This window comes from Barbus barbus (assembly GCF_936440315.1).
Source record: "Barbus barbus genome assembly, chromosome: 22".
Lineage (NCBI taxonomy): Eukaryota > Metazoa > Chordata > Actinopteri > Cypriniformes > Cyprinidae > Barbus > Barbus barbus.
Window position 1 is genome coordinate 7710565 of NC_136750.1, and position 21658 is coordinate 7732222.

Consider the following 21658-nt stretch of genomic DNA (forward strand, 5'->3'; position numbering starts at 1 on the left):
ATGAAAAAATTAAATAAAAAGCTACTACTATCCCTTGCCGGTGTCCCTGCCCGGTGGAGTCGCACGGTAGAGTCGATGGTCTTTACACTCTTTACTTTTTTAAGTTAAAACCGTAAAACCGTAAAACGTTGCTACCGTATTTTTTACGGTAGAATTCTGGTAACCACAGCTGCCAGTTTTTTACCGTAAATTTTACGGAATTTTTTTTACAGTGTACCATTCTGGAAGTTGAATGTATAAGTTGCATTGCTGTCTATGCAGGCTCTCTGATTTCTTTAAAAATATCCTTGTTTGTGTTCCAAAAAGGAATGAAGGTCTTATGGGTGTGAAACCACACAAGGGTGACTAATTAATGACAGAATTTTGTAATTTGTGGGTTAGCTGTTTCTTTGAGGGCAGCTTTAACTTAACTTTTTAACCTAGCTTTAACAGGTGTGTATTACACTATTTAAATTGACTTCAATGGAGGAGGCAACCCATTTCATGTCGGGTGGTTCTTTGCCTCCACCTCATGCATTAAAATCATGTAGCCATGCATTAGCCCTTATGTGTGAAGAAGGTTATAGGTTACACAAAGTATTAAATGAAGGGGGCACAATAACTGTGGAAAAAATATATTCTATATACTGTATTCTAATAGTATATTTACATATATTTGTAAATTATATATATTTTTTCAATTATTAATTTATTTCAATTTAAGGTTAGAATTTTAAACAAAAAAACTAAATGATAAAGAGGGCAAATAATTGTGTAGGACTTGTGTAGGTACAGTATTTAAACATGATTGTGTCTATGCTTTTTTCCAGAAATGCCTGTTATTGTGCAAGGGGTAGTTGCATGGACTATCAGTGGAGGAACAGAAAGCTCTGAGATTTCGCTATAAAGATCTTAATTTGTGTTCTGAAGATTTGCGGGTTTGGAACGACACGAGGGTGAGTAATTGATGACAGCATTTTCATTTCTGGGTGAACCAACCTTTTAACTTTTTTTTACCTGGAGTCTTCAAAGACATTGTTAATGCTGACCAATATGTCATAAGAAATGAACTGGGAGTAGTATGAATACTTTTCACAAACACGTGGTGACATCACAATTCAAGATTTATTTGAAGCATACTAAATATGCCTGTAGTGAAAAGTGTAACTGAAACTTGAGAATTTCTGATAGTTTTTGTTTATTTGTTTTTCCAGACTACATCCAAAATAGTGTTTCCACATCTGAGATAAAGGCAGTCATAAGAACCAAGCGGAACGATGAGGATAAGCGATGAGGATAACCTGCCTGAATAACGAGGTAAGAAATGTACATGATTGCGTGATGTGTAAATAAACATTAAATACATTTAGTGTAACTCTCAGCCTATTAATTTAAGTTAAAAGAAAAGTAAAATCATTTATTGTTGCATTGCTGTTTGAGACATTCACTGTTGTTTTGTACCTTAATTCATTATATTGCAGATGTGTGCAAATAAAATTTGCTATTCTGAATATTCTGGTTGCATTTCAGTGTTACTGTACAGCATTTTATTAGTATTGCACTTCGATAGTATTGAATTGTACTTCAGTTGTATTATATATTACAGTACTACAGCAGTTTTATTGCAGTATAACTGCAGTACTACTTCAGCTGTATTGCAGTAATACTGCAGTTCTATTGCAGTTGTTTGTTTGTAATACTACAGCTCTACTGCAGCTGTATTTCAATAGTACTTCAGCTGTATTGCAGTAAAACGTCAATAATGCAGTTTTTTCGTGTCCAAAAAACGGCATTTTTCTGCATGTAACAAAAACTGCAGTAATTTTTTGTAAGGGTTTCCACTTTTATTTATTTTCATATCTATGTATTTATTTACGTATTTATTTCCACATTTATTTATTCCGTCATTTATTTATTTATACATTTATTTATTTTCACATTTATTTATTTCGACATTTCTTCGTCCGTAGGGTAATGAGGAGGGCGTGTTTTACCACAGGAATAGCAATCGAGCCAGAGTAATCGAGGGGTAAGTGACACCTTGTGGTGGCCAGCATTTACCCGCTGGCCTCTGCTACACTCACCCCCCTAAACCTTACTCCCATCCGGGTCACGGCACCAATGTTTGCCTTGTATATATATAGTTGCCGCTTGGACTTTTGACTAAGTATACAAAAAACTATAGGTTTCTTGTGAGATTTGTTTTGTTTGGAAGATTCTAGAGACCTTCATGATTATGTGTGTATAAATATATATATGTCAACAAAAAATATTTATTAGTGAAATGAAAATTATCTTTCTTTGGGAGGGTTTGCCTTCGCCATGCTTCCTCGAAGTAGGGGTAGGAAGTTGACAGTCTGTGACAGGAAGGAAGTGAATGCCTTTTCTTTTTTTTTTCTTGAAATCCTTTATTTGGTTCTTTGCTTGCATGCCATTTAGACATAAAATATGGATAACATCTAGAAAAATACTGACAAAAGGAAAATGACAACTATAACCTGCGGCAACTATAGTTGCCCGTGGGCTTAAATGGGTTAATCTGAATCAGAAGCACTTTTATGAATATGCCTGCTGTTATAGATTATGTCCACTTATTTAATAACTTATTAGTTATTAAAACCTTATGTGGATGTGTGGTATGTTGTTTTAAGAAATGAGAAATGTGAAGTGACATACTGCCAAGTATGGTGACCCATACTAGGAATTCGTGCTCTGCATTTAACCCTTCCAACGTGCACACACACAGCAGTGAACACACACACACAGCAGTGAACACACACACACCGTGAACACACACCCGGAGCAGTGGGCAGCCATTTATGTTGCGGCGCCCGGTGAGCAGTTGGGGGTTCGGTGCCTTGCTCAAGGGCACCTCAGTCGTGGTATTGAGGGTGGAGAGAGTGCTGGACATTCACTCCCTCCACCTACAATCCCTGCCGGCCCGCGACTCGAACCCGCAACCTTTGGATTACGAGTCCGACTCTCTAACCATTAGGCCACGACTTCCCCAAAAGACATTTCCTGTTCTTTATGAAAGAGGAAGTGGTGTGTGGCCAAGTATGGTGACCCATACTCGGAATTTGTGCTCTGCATTTAACCCATCCAAGTGTTCACACAGTAGTGAACATACACCCGGAGCAGTGGGCAGCCAATGCTGCGGCGCCCGGGGAGCAGTTGGGGGTTCAGTGCCTTGCTCAATGGTCTCACTTCAGTCATGGTATTGAGGGTGGAGAGTGTTGGTTATTTACTCCCCCACCTACAATCCCTACCGGACCTGAGACTCGAACCCACGACCTTCAGGTTACAAGTCCAACTCTCTATCCATTAGGCCACGACTGCCCCCCCCCCTAATAAAAATGGCAGAAGTCCATTCATGTTGCACAGCGATGAACAAGACCTTTTTCAACTACCCTGAAGCCATCAGCATTACATCAGGTCTATCAGTCATCAGAGAATGTCAGTGCCAGGTACTTTTTCAGCAGTGTGTGAGGAAATTATGTCACACTCAGGGATAGTAACTAACTATGTTCTACTACGTCTACCAGTACCTACTACGTCCTTGGTAAAACAATTCTGGTTTTGTAAAATGTGTCATTTTCATGATCTCAAAAGAAAAAGGAAGTTCGAAATACTCAATCAAGCCTGTTTCAATAAACAAATATACCCAGATCATCCGATTCAATGGTTTACACCAGCACCTAATGCATCGTATTGCATTAAGCAAATGTCGTATATTTTTGTAATATTTTTTTGTTGTGAAGATAGAAAACATGTCTTTGGAGGGAAAATAAATGACTTGTAGTTGTATAGGCTTTTACTATATTAATAAATAAATAAATCAGCATGGCTTTTATTTTATAAAGTGTTAGCGACGCTTTTATTTTATAAACTCTCACCCGGATGTTGATGATTATTTACAGCCGGTGAAAATGGCGGACATGGACGAGCTGTTCGGTAGTGATGGCGATAGCGATAATGAGCAACGAGGTACTTTAGATGTGCATTATTGCATTAATGAATTAAGTTTTGTTTCGCTTATGTGTTATGCAGCTATGTTTCTATCAGATGAGCTCTTGTTTAGCGTTATGTGCAGTTATAAACGACCAGTCTTTCAGCACTGCACACATTTTTGTGTCATATTTGATACATTTAGCTTTTAGTCAACATTTGAAGTGAATCAAAAAAGTTCATCAAAGTTGTCCTAAGACATGAACGCATTTTGGTTTTAGGTTCTAGGACAACTTTGATGAAAGGTTTTTATCCACTTCAAATGTTCAAGTTCAAGTTGAGCTTTATTGTCATTCTGCTACATGTGTGGACATATGTCGTGTCTCGCAGGACCACGGTGCCACATACTAGTTAAACATGAGATAAACATACAACAATGCAAGTGTAAGAAAAAAAACAGTAGACCATCTGACTATACATATACTATAAATACTGTACTATACCTAGTTGCCTAGACATACACAAACTGAGACTGTACAAGAACTTTACATATATACTGTACAGGAAATTGTGCAAAAAGATAAAAAAAAAAAATTGTAAAATTGTATATATATTTTGTACATTAAATTGTTGTGCAGATTAAAGAGAGATTTTGTGGGAAGCAGCGCATAGTGCAAAAAGATTTGTAGTGCAATGCTCAAGTAATTTATTGCGTCATTATTTTATTGATTCTTTGTAGCAGGGAGTGTTCATAGACAGTGTCTAGTGTGCATATAGTGGGATGAGTGCGTTACTACAGGTAGTACAGCTACTGTATAGCCCACTCACCTGTGTGTAGCACACTCAGAATTGCACTTAGGAAAAGTTGTCAACTGTATTAATGAGTTGGGTGAGTGGGGGGTCAGAGGGGGACAGGGAGATTGGAGTTAAAAGCTCTCACAGCCTGGGGAAAAAAGCTGTTGAGCAATCTGACAGATTGAGCTTTAATACTCGGGACCTTCTACCTGATGGTAGGAGCTGGAAGAGGTTGTGGGAGGGGTGGGTGGGGTTTCTTTCACAATGCTGGAGGCCTTGCTGGAGCATCGCGCAAGGAAAATGTCCAGGATGGAGGGGAGAGGGGCACCGATGATCTTTGCGGCAGTGTTCACTGTCCGTTGTAGGGTCTTGTGGTCAGCAGCACTGCAGTTCCCATACCAGACAGTGATGCAGGTGGTCAGCACACTCTCAATGGTGCCCCTGTAGAAAGTGGTGAGGATGGGTGGCGGGAGACTTGCCCTTTTCAGCCAGCGGAGAAAGTGTAGGCGCTGTTGTCCCTTCTTGTTGAGTGACGTGACGTTGGTGGTCCAGGTGAGACCCTCTGAGATGTGCACCCCCAGGAATTTAGTGCTGCCGACTCTCTCCACGGTTGAGCCGTCGATGGTCAGTGGGGGGTTGGTCAACAGAGTTTCTCCTGAGGTCCATCACAACCTCTTTTGTCTTACTCGCATTGAAGGACAGGTTGTTAGCACCACACCATTTTGCCAGCTGTGCCACTTCCTCTCTGTAGAGTAGGGCTGGGTATCGTTCAAAAATTTTCGATATCGATACCGATACCGATACCTTGAGTTCGATACCGGTTCCTGAACGATACTTTTTTCGATACCAGTTTTATGAAATCAGTTTTAATAAGATTACATTAACTCAAAAAACTATTTTTTTTAGCTTGTTGATATTTATACAGACTCAAAGCCTCATCTCCTGAGCCACTGCACAAAGGAACAAAATATATCCAACACAATAAATAAATAAATAATTTTAATAAAGTTCAAATAGTTTTCAGTTTAACCATCTGTTAGGCTACGTTTACATTAGTGTGTGTTCATTTTAAAACACAAAGCTCAGACAGAATCATAATTTCTAGGTTGTTGAAGACTTCAAGAAATTTTAAATCTTCATCCACTTTCATAAGTGGGTGTTTTATTTTCTTTCACCATATGTTTTATTGTTATTAAATTCTGGTGTAGTATGCCTAATTATTTGAATGCATAAAAACAAATTAGTTTATTTAAATTTATTCTTAAAATAGCCTTATGAAATGTTTTATTTTTCCTCAGAAATCCTGTGTTCTGTATCTGGTTTTCAAATGAAGACATAAAACATTAATTTAATTTCTCTTTAAATTATTGAAAATCAAAGTTTATTTATTTTGGCAAACAAAGGGGGGTTACTATTAAAATTAAAACATGGAATAACTGTTGTGTGATCATTACTAAAAAAAACAAAAAAGTTTTAATAATTTTAATAGTATAGCCTAGTATTAGCAGTGCTGTCTGCTGAACAATATTAATATATTTCTGCCGCAGTGTCTTCCAAGTTAAACCAAACTTTTATTTTGACGGGTTGTCTGTAATACCTTTACAGTTCTGTGTGTATATGATATGACTCTAGTTTTACTCGAATCAAACGGTAAAATGCTCATGAAGAGACTCTCAGAGCAGTTCTAGAGCTGTTGTTCATGTGCTAATGTCCTCATTTAGTTAGGCGGCAGACGCTGAAATCACCGCGAGCGTCACACGCGCTTCAGTCTGTGTATAATAAACAAACCGCGCGATTTAAAGAGTGGACTGCTCCGTGCGCTTTCGAAACGCTTTTGCGGATGTCAAACACTGATCAATCAGCGTCGCGGCGCTTCTAGTCAAACACACCTGGTGATGCAGGATTATTGGCTCACTGACGGTGATGAGATTAACCCCTTAGGTATCAAAATTTGGTACCGAACAACAAGACATTTTTCGATACTCTGTGGTATCGAGGCAATTCGGTCGGTGCCTAAAAAGTATCGAACTCGATACCCAGCTCTACTGTAGAGTGTTTCATCGTTGTTGCTGATGAGGCCTACCACAGTTGTGTCATCTGCAAACTTGATGATGTGGTTGGAGCTGGACTTGGCAGTGCAGTCGTGGGTCAGCAGCGTGAAGAGCAGCGGGCTGAGCACACCGCCTTGTGGGGCACCTGTGCTCAGTGTGGTAGTCCTGGAGGAGTTGCGGCCGACACGGACTGACTGAGGTCTTTCAGTTAAAAAGTCCAGGATTCAATTACAGAGGGAGGTGTTACGGCCCAGCAAGTTTAGTTTGTGGATGAGCTGTTGTGGGATTATACTGTTGAATGCTGAGCTGAAGTCGATGAACAGCATTCTTACATAAGTGTCTTTCTGTTCCAGGTGAGTAAGAGCTAGGTGGAGAGTGGTGGATATTGCATCGTCAGTGGAACGGTTTGGACGGTATGCAAACTGGAATGGGTCCAGTGTGTTTGGGAGACTGGACTTGATGTAATGCATGACTAACCTCTCAAAGCACTTCATCATGATTGGGGTCAGTGCTATGGGACGATAGTCATTCAGACAGCACACGGGTGACTTCTTTGGTACTGGAATTATGGAGGTGGATTTGAGACACGTGGGGACGACTGCCTGGCTCAGCGAGGTGTTGAAGATGTCTGTTAGGACATCCGTCAGCCGTGCAGCACAGTCTCTCAGTACATGTCCAGGTATGTTGTCAGGGCCTGCAGCCTTTCATGGGTTAATCCGGGACAGGGTCTTCCTTACGTCGGCTGGAGAGAGACAGAGTACCTGGTCGTTTGGAGATGCGAGTAGTTTCTGTGCAGGCGTGTCGTTCTGTATCTCAAATCGTGAGTAGAAGTGGTTGAGTGCATCTGGTAAGGATGTGTCATCGTCACTGGCCTGTGGCGGGGGCTTGTAGTCAGTGATGGTCTGAATAGCGACTGAGTGTCTGTACTGTCTGTGAAGTTGTTGTTGATTTTTTTAGCATATTGATGTTTTGCCGCCTTGATGCCATGAGACAGATTGGCTCTTGCTGTTTTGAGGGCTGCTTTGTCTCCTGATCTGAATGCTTCATCTCTGGTCTTTAGCAGCCCACGGACCTCTGCTGTCATCCATGGCTTCTGGTTGGCACATGTGGTAATGGTCTTGGTGACTGTCACATCATCAGTGCACTTTTTGATGTAAGCAGTCACCGTTTCAGTGTACTCCTGCGGGTGTGTGTGGTTGTTGTAGGTGGCTGCCTCTTTAAACATGTTCCAGTCTGTGTCCTGGAAGCAGTCCTGCAGTGCTGAGGTGGCATTGTCTGGCCATACTGTGATCTGCTTTTGAACGTTTGAGAAGTGGTCTGCATGTTGGTATTAGCATAACAGTGATATGGTCCGAGTACCCGAGGTGGGGGCGGGGTTCAGCTTCGTATGCGTTTTTCTCTGTTGTATAAACAAAGTCCAGTGTGTTGTTTCCCCTTGTTGCAAAGTTCACGTTGGTAGAACTTTGGTAAAACTGTCTTTATGTTTGTGTGGTTGAAGTCACCGGCTATGATGAAAAAGCCGTCAGGGTTATTTGTTTGTTGTTCACTGATGGCGCAGTACAGTTCACGAAGCGCGTCCTTAGCGTTTGCACACAGGGGAATGTAGACTGCGACAATAACAATGACAGTGAACTTCCGCGGCAGATAGAACGGTCGACACTTCACAAACATAAACTCCACCAGCGATGAACAGTGTTTTGATAATACCACAGCATTGTTACACCAGTCTTTGTTGATATACACACACAAGCCACCTCCGCGGGTCTTACCAGGTAGTGATGAATCTCTATCCGCTCGGTAGCTGGTTAGCCCGTGCTGCTGAATGGCGGAGTCCGGGATGTTGTCGTTTAGCCATGTTTCGGTGAAAACAAACACACAACAATCCCTTGCCTCATGCTGTGTAGACCGACTGAGTTGAATTAGGCTGAATGAGTTGACTAGTGTAGTATAATATAGAAGAATATGAAGCTTTTACATGTGGAGGGGGAAAAAAGACCCAAATTATTTTTTTATGGTCTGTGATTTCATGTGTAATGAATTTAAACAAAAGTATACTTTAAGTCAGTTTGGACAAAAGCATATGCTAAATATTTAGTAAACTAATGTATGTGTTGATGTGTCTCATCCAGATTCCGGCTCTGGTTCCGGCTCTGATTCAGAGCATGAGAGACCCAGATCTGCCAGCAACGCCTCTGGCAGCGAGAGTGACCGAGATCATGACGTAGATGAGGATGAAGATGGTGGAAAGCCAAGCAATAAAGAGCTGTTTGGAGAAGACAGTGAAGACGATCGTGGAAGCCAGCACAGCGGCAGCCAATCAGAACGATCTGGCAACCAATCGGATGCGAGTATGCACTCGGACATCGAACACAGCGGGTCAGAGGGCCATCATGAGGAGGACGATGATGATGATGAGAGGGGCCACAAATCAGATGTGGGGAGTCTAGCCTCAGGAGCAGGAAGCCACAGGTCTGACAGAGGAAGTGGAAGTCCAGGGTCAGAGGCGGGCAGCCCACGCTCAGAAGCAGGAAGTGGGCATTCAGATCCCGGCACACCGCATTCAGATCCCGGCACACCGCATTCAGATCCCGGCACACCTCATTCAGATCCCGGCACACCTCATTCAGATCCCGGCACACCTCATTCAGATCCCGGCACACCTCATTCAGATCCCGGCACACCTCATTCAGATCCCGACACACCGCATTCAGATCCCGGCACACCGCATTCAGACGGAGAGGGGTCAGGGAAAGGTGTCCATTCTGGAGATGAGAGATGGGGTGGGAAAAGTGACCAATCAGAGGACGAGGACAAACAGCAGAACTCAGACGATGATAGGGAGCATTCTGACGATGAAGGGGAGAGACAAAAATCAGGTGAGGCATATTGGGATGGTATATGTGACCGTGGACCACAATAGCAGTCTTAAGTCGCTGGGGTATATTGGTAGCAATAGCCAAAAATACATTGTGTGGGTCAAAATTATACATTTTTTTTCTTTTATGCCAAAAATCATATTAAGTAAAGATCATGTTCCATGAAGATATTTAGTAAATTTCCTACCGTAAATATATCAAAACTTCATTTTTGGTTAGTAATATGCATTGCAAAAGACTTCATTTGAACAACATTAAAGGTGATTTTCAAAATTTTTTTTTTTTTTTTTGGCACCCTCTGATTCCAGATTTTCAAATAGTTGAATCTTGGCCAAATATTGTTCTATCCGAACAAATCATACATCAATGGAAAGCTTCTTTATTCAGCTTTCAGATGTTGTATGAATCTCAATTTCGATAAATCGACCCTTATGACTGGTTTTGCGGTCCAGTCTTACATAGATATATAGAACAAGACTAAAAAGAAATTCATGCATGTGTTGTGACATTTTTCATGAGAAGTTCTCTTGTGCGTATAAATATGAATAATCTCCACAATTATTAGTGAATGAGACCCAATGTATTTGTGGCAAAAAAATGAAGAACTACTTGTCAGGCAGCCTCTGCAATGTAAAAAATGTATCTATAACCTGTATATTCGAACAAATCTTTGTGTTTGTGGTCACTTATTTCAGAGTCGATGAAGGGCAGTGACAGCGAAGAGGACTTCACTCGCAAGAAAAAGAAAAAAATAGCCTCTGACTCAGACTCAGATTCTGACCCTGATGCACAGAGTGAGTGATAGATGATTGAATGAATGATGAAACGCACTGTCATACACAGCAGCTCTGTTAAACTCTGTTTTTGTGTGTGTGTAGGTAAGAAGCCAGCAGCAAATGATCTGTTTGGGGAAGCAGATGATATTTCATCAGACAGCGATGCAGAGAAACCTCCCACACCTGGGCAACCAATGGTCAGATATTTGCACACACAGCCTCAGAATGTTAATTCTCTCAAGGCTGCGTCGAGCCACCTTTTTTACTTGTTTTGAAATATGAGTGGTCACACTTTATTTTAAGGTCCAATTCTCACTATTAACAAATCGTTAGCTATGACTTTTGTCTCAAACTCCTAATTTGCTGCTTATTAATAGTTAGTAAGGTAGTTGTTCAATTTAGGTATTGGGTAGCATTAGGTACAGTTGAAGTCAAAACTTTACATACACCTTTCAGAATCTGCAAAATGTTAATTATTTTACCAAAATAAAAGGGATCATACAAAATGCATGTTATTGTTTATTTAGTGCTGACCTGAATAAGATATTTCACATAAAAGATGTTTACATGTAGTCTACAAGAGAAAATAATAGTTGAATTTTGAAAATGACCCCGTTCAAAAGTTTATTTTGATTCTTAATACTGTGTTGTTACCTGAACGATCCAAAGCTGTGTTTTTTTTGTTTAGTGATAGTTGTTCACGAGTCCCTTGTTTGTCCTGAACAGTTAAACTGCCTGCTGTTCTTCAGAAAAATCCTTCAGGTCCCACAAATTCTTTGGTTTTCCAGCATTTTTGTGTATTTGAACCTTTTCCAACAATAACTGTATGATTTTGAGATCCATCTTTTCACACTGAGTACAGCTGAGGGACTCATTTGCAACTATTACAGAAAGTTCAAACGCTCACTGATGCTCCAGAAGGAAAAGCCATGCATTAAGAGCTGAACAGAATGAAGATGAGTACATTTTTCTTGTTTTGCCTAAATATCATATTTTTTCATTTAGTACTGCCCTTCAGAAGCTACTTGCATGTTTTCCAGAAGACAAATTAAGTTAAATTTACCTTGTTCTTCAAATTCAAGAAGTTTTCACACCCCGGCTTAATGCATGTTTTTTTCCTTAGAGGTAATTTTAGATATCAGTGAATTTCTGCAGTTATTTATACCAATTTTAAGTTAAAAACATCCTTAATACAATAATTGAAGACAATAATAATACATTAAGAACAAAGTAATAAATTACAAACAAAAGGTCAATTCAATAGAACATAGATACAATTGAAATAATGCTTTATGTTTTTCAGAAAGGTCTTTCCTGGTAAACAATAGCCTATACAAAAAAAAAATTAAAAGTCAAATGGAAAAAAAAACAATTACACTGCTTAGTCTTCACTGTATAAATTAGAGGTTAATCCTTATTAAAGCTACAACAGTTATTCTGTCAAGAGCAGTGAGTGATGTTCTTATTCTTTTTCTTTGGTGTTTTGATTAACTTTAAAGCCACAGCAGCAGTGTATATTAGAATGCTATTACTTAATGCACGTATCCAATATGCCTATAGCTGTTTTGTTCAGTTAAAACCTAAACCACTGTTTACAGGAATATTTGCCAAGACGGGCATATTTTTTTGTGTGTGTTTGTTTGGCTGTTTAGGCAAGTGCTTATGTACTTGCTTGTTTGTGTTCCATGCTATTTAAGAGTGTGTGCACAGATTATTTTTTTTTCTCCATTGAATCTCCTGCAAAAATAATGATGGTGTTTATGTATATGCCATTACTGTGATACAAATACTTCTACCATTAATATGTTTGCCATACTGCTAACTCCTAATGTTAGGATGCTCTCCGTGATTGGTTGGCTTATAAAAGTGCAGTCAAATTTAATGCATTATATTCTACACTTCTTCTTTAGGGATGCAAACTTGTAGCTGTTTTTAATCCACAATGGGTCATCTGTGTATATTTTAGGACTAGGAGTCTGCAAGGAGTCAAAGGCGATGATATGAGAATCCAAAAAGCAAGACAAAAGAGCTTTGTGCTTGAAATGCAGCTTGATTTACATGCGAGCAGCTCAGGATCCAGTGTTTGCATTGCCTGAAGCGGCTTGGTTTAATGCTGCTCCACACAAAGTTCATCTCTTCAGTAGTTTGGGTCACTTAAAATGCACCTTTGAAAATGCAAATGCAACAAAATTGAAAGCAAAGAAATTATTACAGCCATGAATGTTACTATTGTAATTTTACTGTTCTCCAAAATATAAATATTATTGTTGTTTATTATTATTTTACAGTATAATAGCATTATAACTATAATAATACATTTTTTATTTTATTTAATAAAAATAATTAATATTAATAAAAAATTACATTGTCTCCTTTTTCACCCGATGAGATTGCATCCCTGTTTCTGTCTCCCAAAACAGTCCTAATTTAGATAAGCATTAGAATGAAATGTTTTATCCTCTCTAACACCTGACTGAACTGAATGAACAGGATGCTGAGGACCTTCTGGATGGAGATCAGCCCGAGGAGGAGCCGGCTCCAGAGACAAGGATCGAAGTGGAGATTCCTAAAGTCAGTACAGATCTGGGGAGTGAGCTCTTCTTCGTCAAACTACCTAACTTTCTCAGTGTGGAGCCCAGGTGTGTGAATGTCTCCTGGAACGCTAAACTGAAGTTGCTAAATGCTTCATTCATTTGACTGTCTGTCTCCTTCCTCACCGTCTCTCCATAGGCCTTTTGACCCTCAGTACTACGAGGATGAGTTTGAGGATGAGGAGATGTTAGATGAGGAAGGACGAACCCGTCTGAAGCTGAAGGTGGAGAACACCATCAGGTGGCGGTCTCGGCGTGATGAGGAGGGCAATGAAATCAAGGACAGCAATGCACGAATTGTTAAATGGTCAGATGGCAGGTGAGGATAAGCATGCAGATTTTAGTGTTGAAGTGCTGAGTAATGTTCTTAAGGTATAATGAAACAAAGCTATGGAAATCAGCATTACTCTCGTTCTGCAGCATGTCTCTGCACCTGGGGAATGAGGTGTTTGACGTGTATAAAGCTCCACTGCAGGGTGACCACAACCACCTGTTCATCCGCCAGGGTACAGGACTGCAGGGTCAGGCTGTGTTCAAGACCAAACTCACCTTCAGGTGTGTTTCTATCTCTCTCTCTCTCAGACACACACACACACACACACACACACTTTATTTAGTTGTATGAACGGTGACATTGCATAGACTTCTATTGTTTTTATATACACTTAATTATACATACTATATCCTAACCCACACTCTAACCCTGACAGAAGAGACTCTGCATTTTTAATAATAATTATAAAACTTTTTCATAGCATTTTTACAAATGAGGACACCCCCAAAATTAGACTTTTGGGGGATTTTTGTCACATTTAGCTCAATTCTGGCTACAAATTTGTTCCCAAAATATGATGAAGTACACACTACAGCTGATATAGTATTGATAGTAGGGATATTTCACTGATTGGACGCTAGGTGGCGATATTGGGCAAATTTTAATAACTGCTTGCACAACAATTCAAGGCAGTTTGATTCTACACATAACTATATATATATATATATATATATATATATATATATATATATATATATATATATATATGAAACAATTAGTGCACACTTCAACCAAATATAAAGAAAACATTTTATAGTTTTAATTGTTAGACAACTGTTTAAATTAAATATAGTAAACTTTAAAATGTGTCTTTTAAAATTCTCTTTTCATTATAGGAGATTTATAATACATTCATAAGGTGAATAGAAATTCAATATTTTAAAGAAATACTGTGGGTTTAAAACAAGCTAATCATGATTACATTTAAATTAGTTACAATTTGGCTTGAGGGCCACATAATGAAAATATTAAGGATACAAAGTGTCTTAAAAATGTGGTATTACTTTAGATTAGGGAACACATATTCACTATTAACTCTACAAACTCTAATTTGCTGCTTATTAATAATTAGTAAGGTGGTTGTTAAGTTTAGGTATTGGGTTGGGTTTAGGGATCTAGAATATGGTCATGCAGAATAAAGCATTAATATGTGCATTATAAGTACTAATAAACAGCCAATATGCTAGTAATATGCATGCTAATAAGCAACTAGTTAATACTGAGAACTGGTCCTTAAAATAAAATGTTACCATAAAATTTTTTGGTAAGACTTTAGAATAGGGAACACGTATTCACTATTAAAGACTTTTCCCTCAATAAATTCCTAATTTGCTGTTTATTAATTGTTAGTAAGGTAGTTGTTAAATTGAGGTATTTTGTAGGATTAGGGATGTAGAATAAGGCATTAATATGTGCTTAATGTGTACTAATAAATGGCTAATATTCTAGTAATATGCATGCTAATAAGCAACTAGTTAAGAGACCCTAAAATAAAGTGTTACCAAAAGATTAAATAATTGGTTAATAGTTGAACTCTGTGGGAGTTGTGTATTTCATGTTTTATCATGACTGAAATTGACCAATCAGCATCCAGAACCTCAACTAACATTTTGGTTTAGCTATGGATTATTGAGATGTTGAACAGCCACCAATCCACCAGCAGGGGTCTCTCAGGTTTGTTAAAAAGCATGGACATAAGTGCTTTTTTTTTTTTTTTTTTTTTTTTTTTTGTCAGCAAGATTTTAGGTTTAAAATAAGTACATATTTCAAGTTAACTTTTTAATCCTTATTAAGCTTTTTTGCAGTGTGACGGATTGTTTTAAATACACCTGTTTCATGCAGTTTCTCGGCTAATATGCATTTATAATAACTCTAAAATGTTTAAAGTGGTTTTATATTATTATTATGCATGTGTCTTTGCAGACCTCACTCCACAGACAGCGCCACACACAGGAAGATGACCCTCTCTCTCGCTGACCGCTGCTCAAAGACACAGAAGATCCGAATTCTGCCCATGGCCGGCAGAGACCCAGAATCCCAGAGAAATGAGATGATAAAGGTAAAACAAATGCATGCATTTCACTCAGCAAAGAGATTTGAGTTTAGCCCGAGACTGATGGAAAATTCTGCAGGATTCATATCAATACAGAAATGCAGTGAGTTTTCAGAGGGCGGTTATATCACAACTCAAATCCTCCTGAATGAAAAACTCTTCTTCCTGAAAACCTGGAGATTTCAGAGGAAACTAGGTCATAAAGCTGTCCTGCTAGGGAGTTTAACCAATATGTTTTGGAACAAAGGACAAGATTACACGCAGTGACTCATTTCATTTGACAGAATCTCATCATAAATATCTGATAAGCTATTGCATAAGACACGGGCACATAACAGACTTATCGGAGTCTGTGAAGTTCAGGCCATCTCGGCTCACAGCACGTTTCCTCACACACAGCAGATTTTGGCAGCAGCGGGTTATGCGTGTGTGATTTCAGCCGTGTTATCGAAACAGATTGTACGACGACTAACGTGGAGTACTGTAAATGTTTTATCTACTTCCTCTCTCTCATTTATCTCCTCCTGACCAGAAGTCTAATGTCCAAAGACCCAGATTTCATATCAGATGGACAACCATAAGTCTGTCCCAAAGACCCAGACACCATTAGACAGCCTTGCTGGAGTTAAAGTGGCGACAGTGCTCTGGATAATTTCTCTCGTAAATGAAGAGCTATAAAATTTATTTCATTTAAAATTAAGTTTTATTGAAAGTGACTTTCCCAGATAACAATCATGCATATTATCATAGTGTTTATGCTGTCTGGACCTGTTTATGACTCGGCTGGGCCTGAATTTACGTTGTATACCATTCAAATGTTGGGGTCAGTAAGTTTATAATAAGAATGCATTAAACTGAGCAAAAATTACTGTAATTTCTGTTTTAAATAAATGTTAATTTTAACTTTTTATTTATAAAAGTCTTGCAAATGTATAACAGTTTGTCACAAAAAATAGTAAGCAGAAAGTGTTTTTAAAATCGTTAATAAGAAATGTGTCTTGAGCTGCAAATCAGCATATTAGAATGATTTCTGAAAGATCATTTGACATTTTTTAATTGTCATTTCACAATATATCGATTTAGTATCTAACAAACCCCAGCAATCTCTGTAAAATTATTGCATACGTCATGGAAAATCACTGGTGAAAAGTGTGGGAACTCTGGATTTAAATGATTTATTAAATCCAATAAGGTTTAGTTCTTAAATCCTTTTTCATACTCCAATTAAATGCATCTATATTTATCTCCCCGTTGACTGATAAACTAGGATGTGGATATGTTCAATCCTGCAGTGACAGTGAGTTTTTTTGTGTGTGTCTGTGCAGAAAGAAGAGGAGAGGTTACGTGCGTCTATCCGCCGTGAATCCCAGCAGAGGCGCATGAGAGAGAAACAGCATCAGCGAGGTCTGAATGCCGGGTATCTGGAGCCAGACCGCTATGACGAGGATGAGGAGGGTGAAGAATCCATCAGCCTGGCTGCCATCAAGAGCAAATATAAGGGTGGAGGTCTCAGGGGTAGGTGACATGCAAGACATACATACACATGGGGCGTTATGTATACATTGCCCCAAAGGTTTCAGATTGTATGAAGATCCATGCAAAGACCACTTTACAAATAGCATTTAGCGTACTTGCAGTTTTGCTTACTCTCTCTTCTTTTTGAAATGTCTATACATTAAAGAACTCTGCTGGCCATAGCTATTTTTATTATGCTTAAGTTCTGTATATCATCTCTAATAAGGCACCTAAAATGCATTTAAAATGCACTTTTTCCAAAAACCAAAGTTAAAATTTTAATTTAGCTAAAAGCCAAAAATAAAGTTTATTTAATAATCAATTGTGACCTTGTCTGTGAAAACCCAGCTAAAGTCATATTTTGGTGATTTACTGTTTTCTATATAAAAACAGTCTTAAAATTAAAACGGCTAGATTCTAAAAATAAAAAATAGTAACCTTGTTCGACTTACTCTTAACTACTCGACTATTTCCTATTATTGATAGTGACAGCCATGCACATTTTTCCTGCTCTTACTAATTGGAACATTGCATTTTTATAAAATATAAAAATGCACCATATAATTTAATAAGTACACAAGATAATTTAGAGCAAAAGTTAAATCCAACATACAATAAAAAAGGACATAAAATTAGCATTTCTCTACAAGTTTGCGCTTCTTCTGAGGCCAAGCCCACTCAGATAAATCAGGAAACCTAAACCAGCAAACCCCATGTAACTTTCTAAAATGCATAAGAACAGTAAGAACACAATCAAAACCGTCTTGGAAGACAATGTCAAGGTCTCTCCATCACAATAATGAGTATGCAAAATATGAGTTTTTCTAGCAAACTGTCGCGCTTATGGACATTGTTTGGCTTTCTTGGGATAAATGTAACGTTACATGACATTGTTTACAAACTGTTATATTGACATCTTTCTGTAACTGAAACACTGAGCAATTACATGAGACATGATGCATTTCAGTTGTAATGTTTCACTTGTACTTTCAGCATACCTTCTGATGTTAGTTCGGGTGCTGTTATGCCAATTAAATGGCGTCAAAACAATGGCTATTGTTTGAATTATAAGATAAAATTGACCTATTTTGAAAGATTTGAAAGACTTTTTCACACCAAAAGTAACAAAGCTTATTGCGATTATTGGAGGGTAGGCATGATACAAATAATGTTTGGTGAAGTTTTAAGACATCAACTTAAAAAGCATAGACTAATTATCGGATTATGAAAAAGAACCACAAATAAAATAGAGAAATGGGTATTGTCAACCCAGCCCTAGCGGCTAAACAGCTAACATGTTTACCTGCTGCTTGTCCACGGTTTTTTGCTCAAAATAGATACTGACACAGTCAAAATGTGCCATCTTAGAAGTGCTGATTAATTCTCACCATTTTGGTCCCTCCAAAACCTGAAACCGAAGATTAAAGGGATTGTTCACCCAAAAATGAAAATTACCCCATGATTTACTCGCTCTCAAGCCATCCTAGGTGTATATGACTTTCTTTTTTCAGACGAAAACAATCAGAGTTATATTAAAAATGTAGTGAAATGGCAGTGAATGGGGGCCGAGATTTTGAAGCCCAAAAAAGGACATCCATCCATCCATCATATAAGCACTCTTTAAATAAAAATAAAAGCCACTCTCTAGTGAACGCGCATACAACAGTTAGCAGAAGCTAATAAGGTTTATAAGGTTTAAATAGGGATATTTTTCTTACATAAATGCATCGCTTTGCTTCAGAAGGCTTTTATTATTTATTTATTTACCCTCTATTTAACCAGGCAAGATAATTAAGAACAAGTTCTTATTTTCAATAAGAGCCTGGCAGGAAAATTAATATCTCCTGACATGTATTATACCCCAGCAGCAAATTCAAAAGCGGAACGACCATAAGTAGTTTTCTTTCTAGGGATATCCAAGGAAATATAATTAGATAATCTAGTTGTATTAAAATGAGGTTTCGGCAACTGTTGAAGATATTCAGGTATTGAGCACTTTTTATGATGGATGTATGCACTTTTTTTGGCCTTCAAAATCTCAACCATCATTCACTGCCATTATAAAGCTTGGAAGAGTCAGGACATTTTTTTTAATACAACTCTGATTGTATTCGTCTGAAAGAAGAAAGTCATATACACCTAGGATGGCTTGAGGGTGAGTAAATCATGGGCCAACGGGTTTTTAATTTGGGTCATTTTTGGGTGAAGTATCCCTATAAATTTTATGCTGTTGTGATGAAAATTTTCAGTTGCAGAAATTCGTGCATCAATAATAATAATTTCCGTACTATAGTACCAATGTAGACACTTCTTTTTCGAGAAACACCCTTTCCACTTAAAATCAAATCCAGTCGCCTCTGCACCAATAGCTGTAGTGTGAAAACGGCCGTCTCTACAAGAAGTAGGTCAGTTGAAATGGCCTCTGAACTGTGGTGGGGTGCTGTGTCTGCCGTCTATATTGTATTCCCTCGCTCCCCCCGTGGGTCAGTGTTTCTGCACAACAGATTCTTTGAGTGAGTTTGAGACCTGCTGTGATCAGCTAGAACATTCTGCACTGCAACAATAGCTTGTGTTCCCAAAACAGCACGTCTCATGCACACACATGCTTTCTGACTGACAGTAACCGTTACAGCCGTTAGCCGATTACCTGCCGGCTCCGACTGAGATTTAGATTAGTTTGATTTGTTTGTGCCAATAAGAGGTATTTACTGAAAGAACATCTCTCTGGAATGCTTGAAAATTAGTCCTGAATTCCGAGCTGGGCTTAATTGTTTGTTTGTTTGTTTGTGGGTCATAGAGGAACGAGCCAGGATCTATTCTTCAGACAGCGATGAAGGTTCTGATGAAGACAAGGCCCAGCGGCTGATGAAGGCCAAGAGACTGGACAGCGATGAGGTGAATATTTCAGTCCTAATAGACAGTTTAAGAAATAAAAATCATAAAAAATGGAATGGTAATAACGTCACAACCATAAGCATAACAGTGACTTTACAGTTTTCAGCAGCCTTGGATACAGATGGATATTTCCCATTCATTTTCTTCAGTGAAAAGATCTAAGCCTTGAATCAAACCAAACTGCTTTAAATTCTGTCATGTCCTCACACACACGTTGCTCCAAACCCATACAATTTCCGTTTATCTACAAAACAAGATATTTTTAGTGTTCTCTCATAATTTTTGCGAAGTCGTGGCCTAATGGTTAGAGAGTCGGACTCGTAATCCAAAGGTTGCGGGTTCGAGTCTCGGGCCGGCAGGGATTGTAGGTGGGGGGAGTGAATGTCCAGCGCTCTCTCCACCCTCAATACCACGACTGAGGTGCCCTTGAGCAAGGCACCCGGGCGCTGCAGCATAAATGGCTGCCCACTGCTCCGGGTGTGTGTTCACGGTGTGTGTGTGTTCACTGCTGTGTGTGTGCACGTTGGATGGGTTAAATGCAGAGCACGAATTCCGAGTATGGGTCACCATACTTGGCTGTATGTCACTTCACTTCACCTTTTGTCCATCCATTAAAGTCCATGCAACCAAAACTTCCCAAAAGACATTATAAAAATTTGACCGATGAGAATGAACCCCAGTGGTTTTTGAATTTCTGTTTGATCAATATTTATGTGATGAAAAGCCTAAACAAATCGATCATGTATCTTCAGAAGACTGTATGAACTTTGAAGCTTGAACATTTTGGTTTTGTGGACTTAAGTTAAAAATATCTTTGTGTTCTGAGGATGAATGACAGAGTAAATTATTACAGAATTTTCAGTTTTGCCTGCCCTGAACTAAACCTTGAAGATGAATCACAACATTTGATTATTTTTCTTATTTTGGCATTTTTTTTTTTTTTTTGCCAGAACTTTCTGATTGGTAAATCCTGCATAAGGATTGCATTGTATTTCTAAAATTATTTACTGTAGGGTTAAATTTAATTGTTCTTTTTAAAGCTTAAAAGACTAGCCAATCATAACAAAGGTAATTTACATATAGTAAAAAAGTCTTAAAGATACAGCAGCAAAAAAAAAAAAGTAAGATTAATTCTGAGGCTCCGAGAGGCTTAAAATGGTCAAGAAAAGTTAATTCTGAATGATTTTGGTCGAAGACACCTTAAAAACATAAACAGACATCAAATTTATATTTTTGTATTTATTTATCCTTTCTATTAGGAGGGAGAGAACTCTGGAAAGCGGAAGGCAGAGGAAGATGAGGAATCTGCTGCCAAGAAACCCAAAAAATATGTCATCAGTGATGAGGAGGAAGAGGAAGACGAGTAATTGTTTGCTTGTTTTTTTTATCATTTTGTAATTGGATAATCACAGTAAAAGTAGGTGTATAATCCAGAAAATCAAACCTGCAGTTATTTGTTTGTATATTTTATAAAGTCGGAAAATGCTCATCATTGCAACACATCAATAAAGAGCAATAACCTTGATGTAGCCTGCTTGTGGTTTATTAAATGTGTAGCTAAAAGATTATTCATTAATAATACATTTACTTCTTAAATTCCTACTTGAAAGTTTGACTTCTAAATTTGTCAGAACTGACAAGCCCCTGAAAACAAAAACAAAAAAAAAGGTTGGGGATATTTTAACAAAAAGGCCTCAATTAAATTCCTACACAGTTCAACTTGAATATGAGCTTTACATGTGCAGATGAATTTGAGACGTATTTTTTATTTGGTAAAAAGATCAATCTAATTATAACCTGTTATTTATGAAGGCTGTTGGGTGAGAGAACATCCATCACAGGTGC

At 38.3% G+C, this 21658-nt stretch overlaps 1 protein-coding gene across 2 annotated transcripts; it reads left to right on the plus strand.

The window, feature by feature from the left end:
• Positions 1-3893: 3893 nt before the first annotated feature.
• LOC306888357 (RNA polymerase-associated protein LEO1-like) lies at positions 3894-21337 on the plus strand. Of its 2 annotated transcripts, none has more exons than XM_079446591.1 (11): positions 3894-3966; positions 8903-9649; positions 10345-10443; positions 10528-10622; positions 12916-13064; positions 13156-13335; positions 13437-13571; positions 15274-15409; positions 16729-16918; positions 19716-19813; positions 21073-21337. In XM_079446591.1, exons 1-11 carry the CDS (start codon positions 3909-3911, stop codon positions 21178-21180), a joined length of 1995 nt encoding a protein of 664 aa, XP_079302717.1. In that variant the 5' UTR covers positions 3894-3908; the 3' UTR covers positions 21181-21337. The 2 variants fall into 2 exon arrangements, with proteins under 2 accessions (XP_079302717.1, XP_079302716.1); XM_079446590.1 differs by lacking the exon at positions 3894-3966 and adding an exon at positions 7237-7452.
• The last annotated feature ends 321 nt before the right edge of the window (positions 21338-21658 follow it).

Coding starts and splice junctions, on each gene's coding strand:
- LOC306888357 (XM_079446590.1), top strand. CDS start 7,341: ATGGAGGTGGATTTGAGACACGTGGGGACGACTGCCTGGCTCAGCGAG. Junction 7,453..8,902: donor GTCTCTCAGTACATGTCCAG/GTATGTTGTCAG, acceptor TGTCTCATCCAG/ATTCCGGCTCTGGTTCCGGC. Junction 13,572..15,273: donor AAGACCAAACTCACCTTCAG/GTGTGTTTCTAT, acceptor GTGTCTTTGCAG/ACCTCACTCCACAGACAGCG.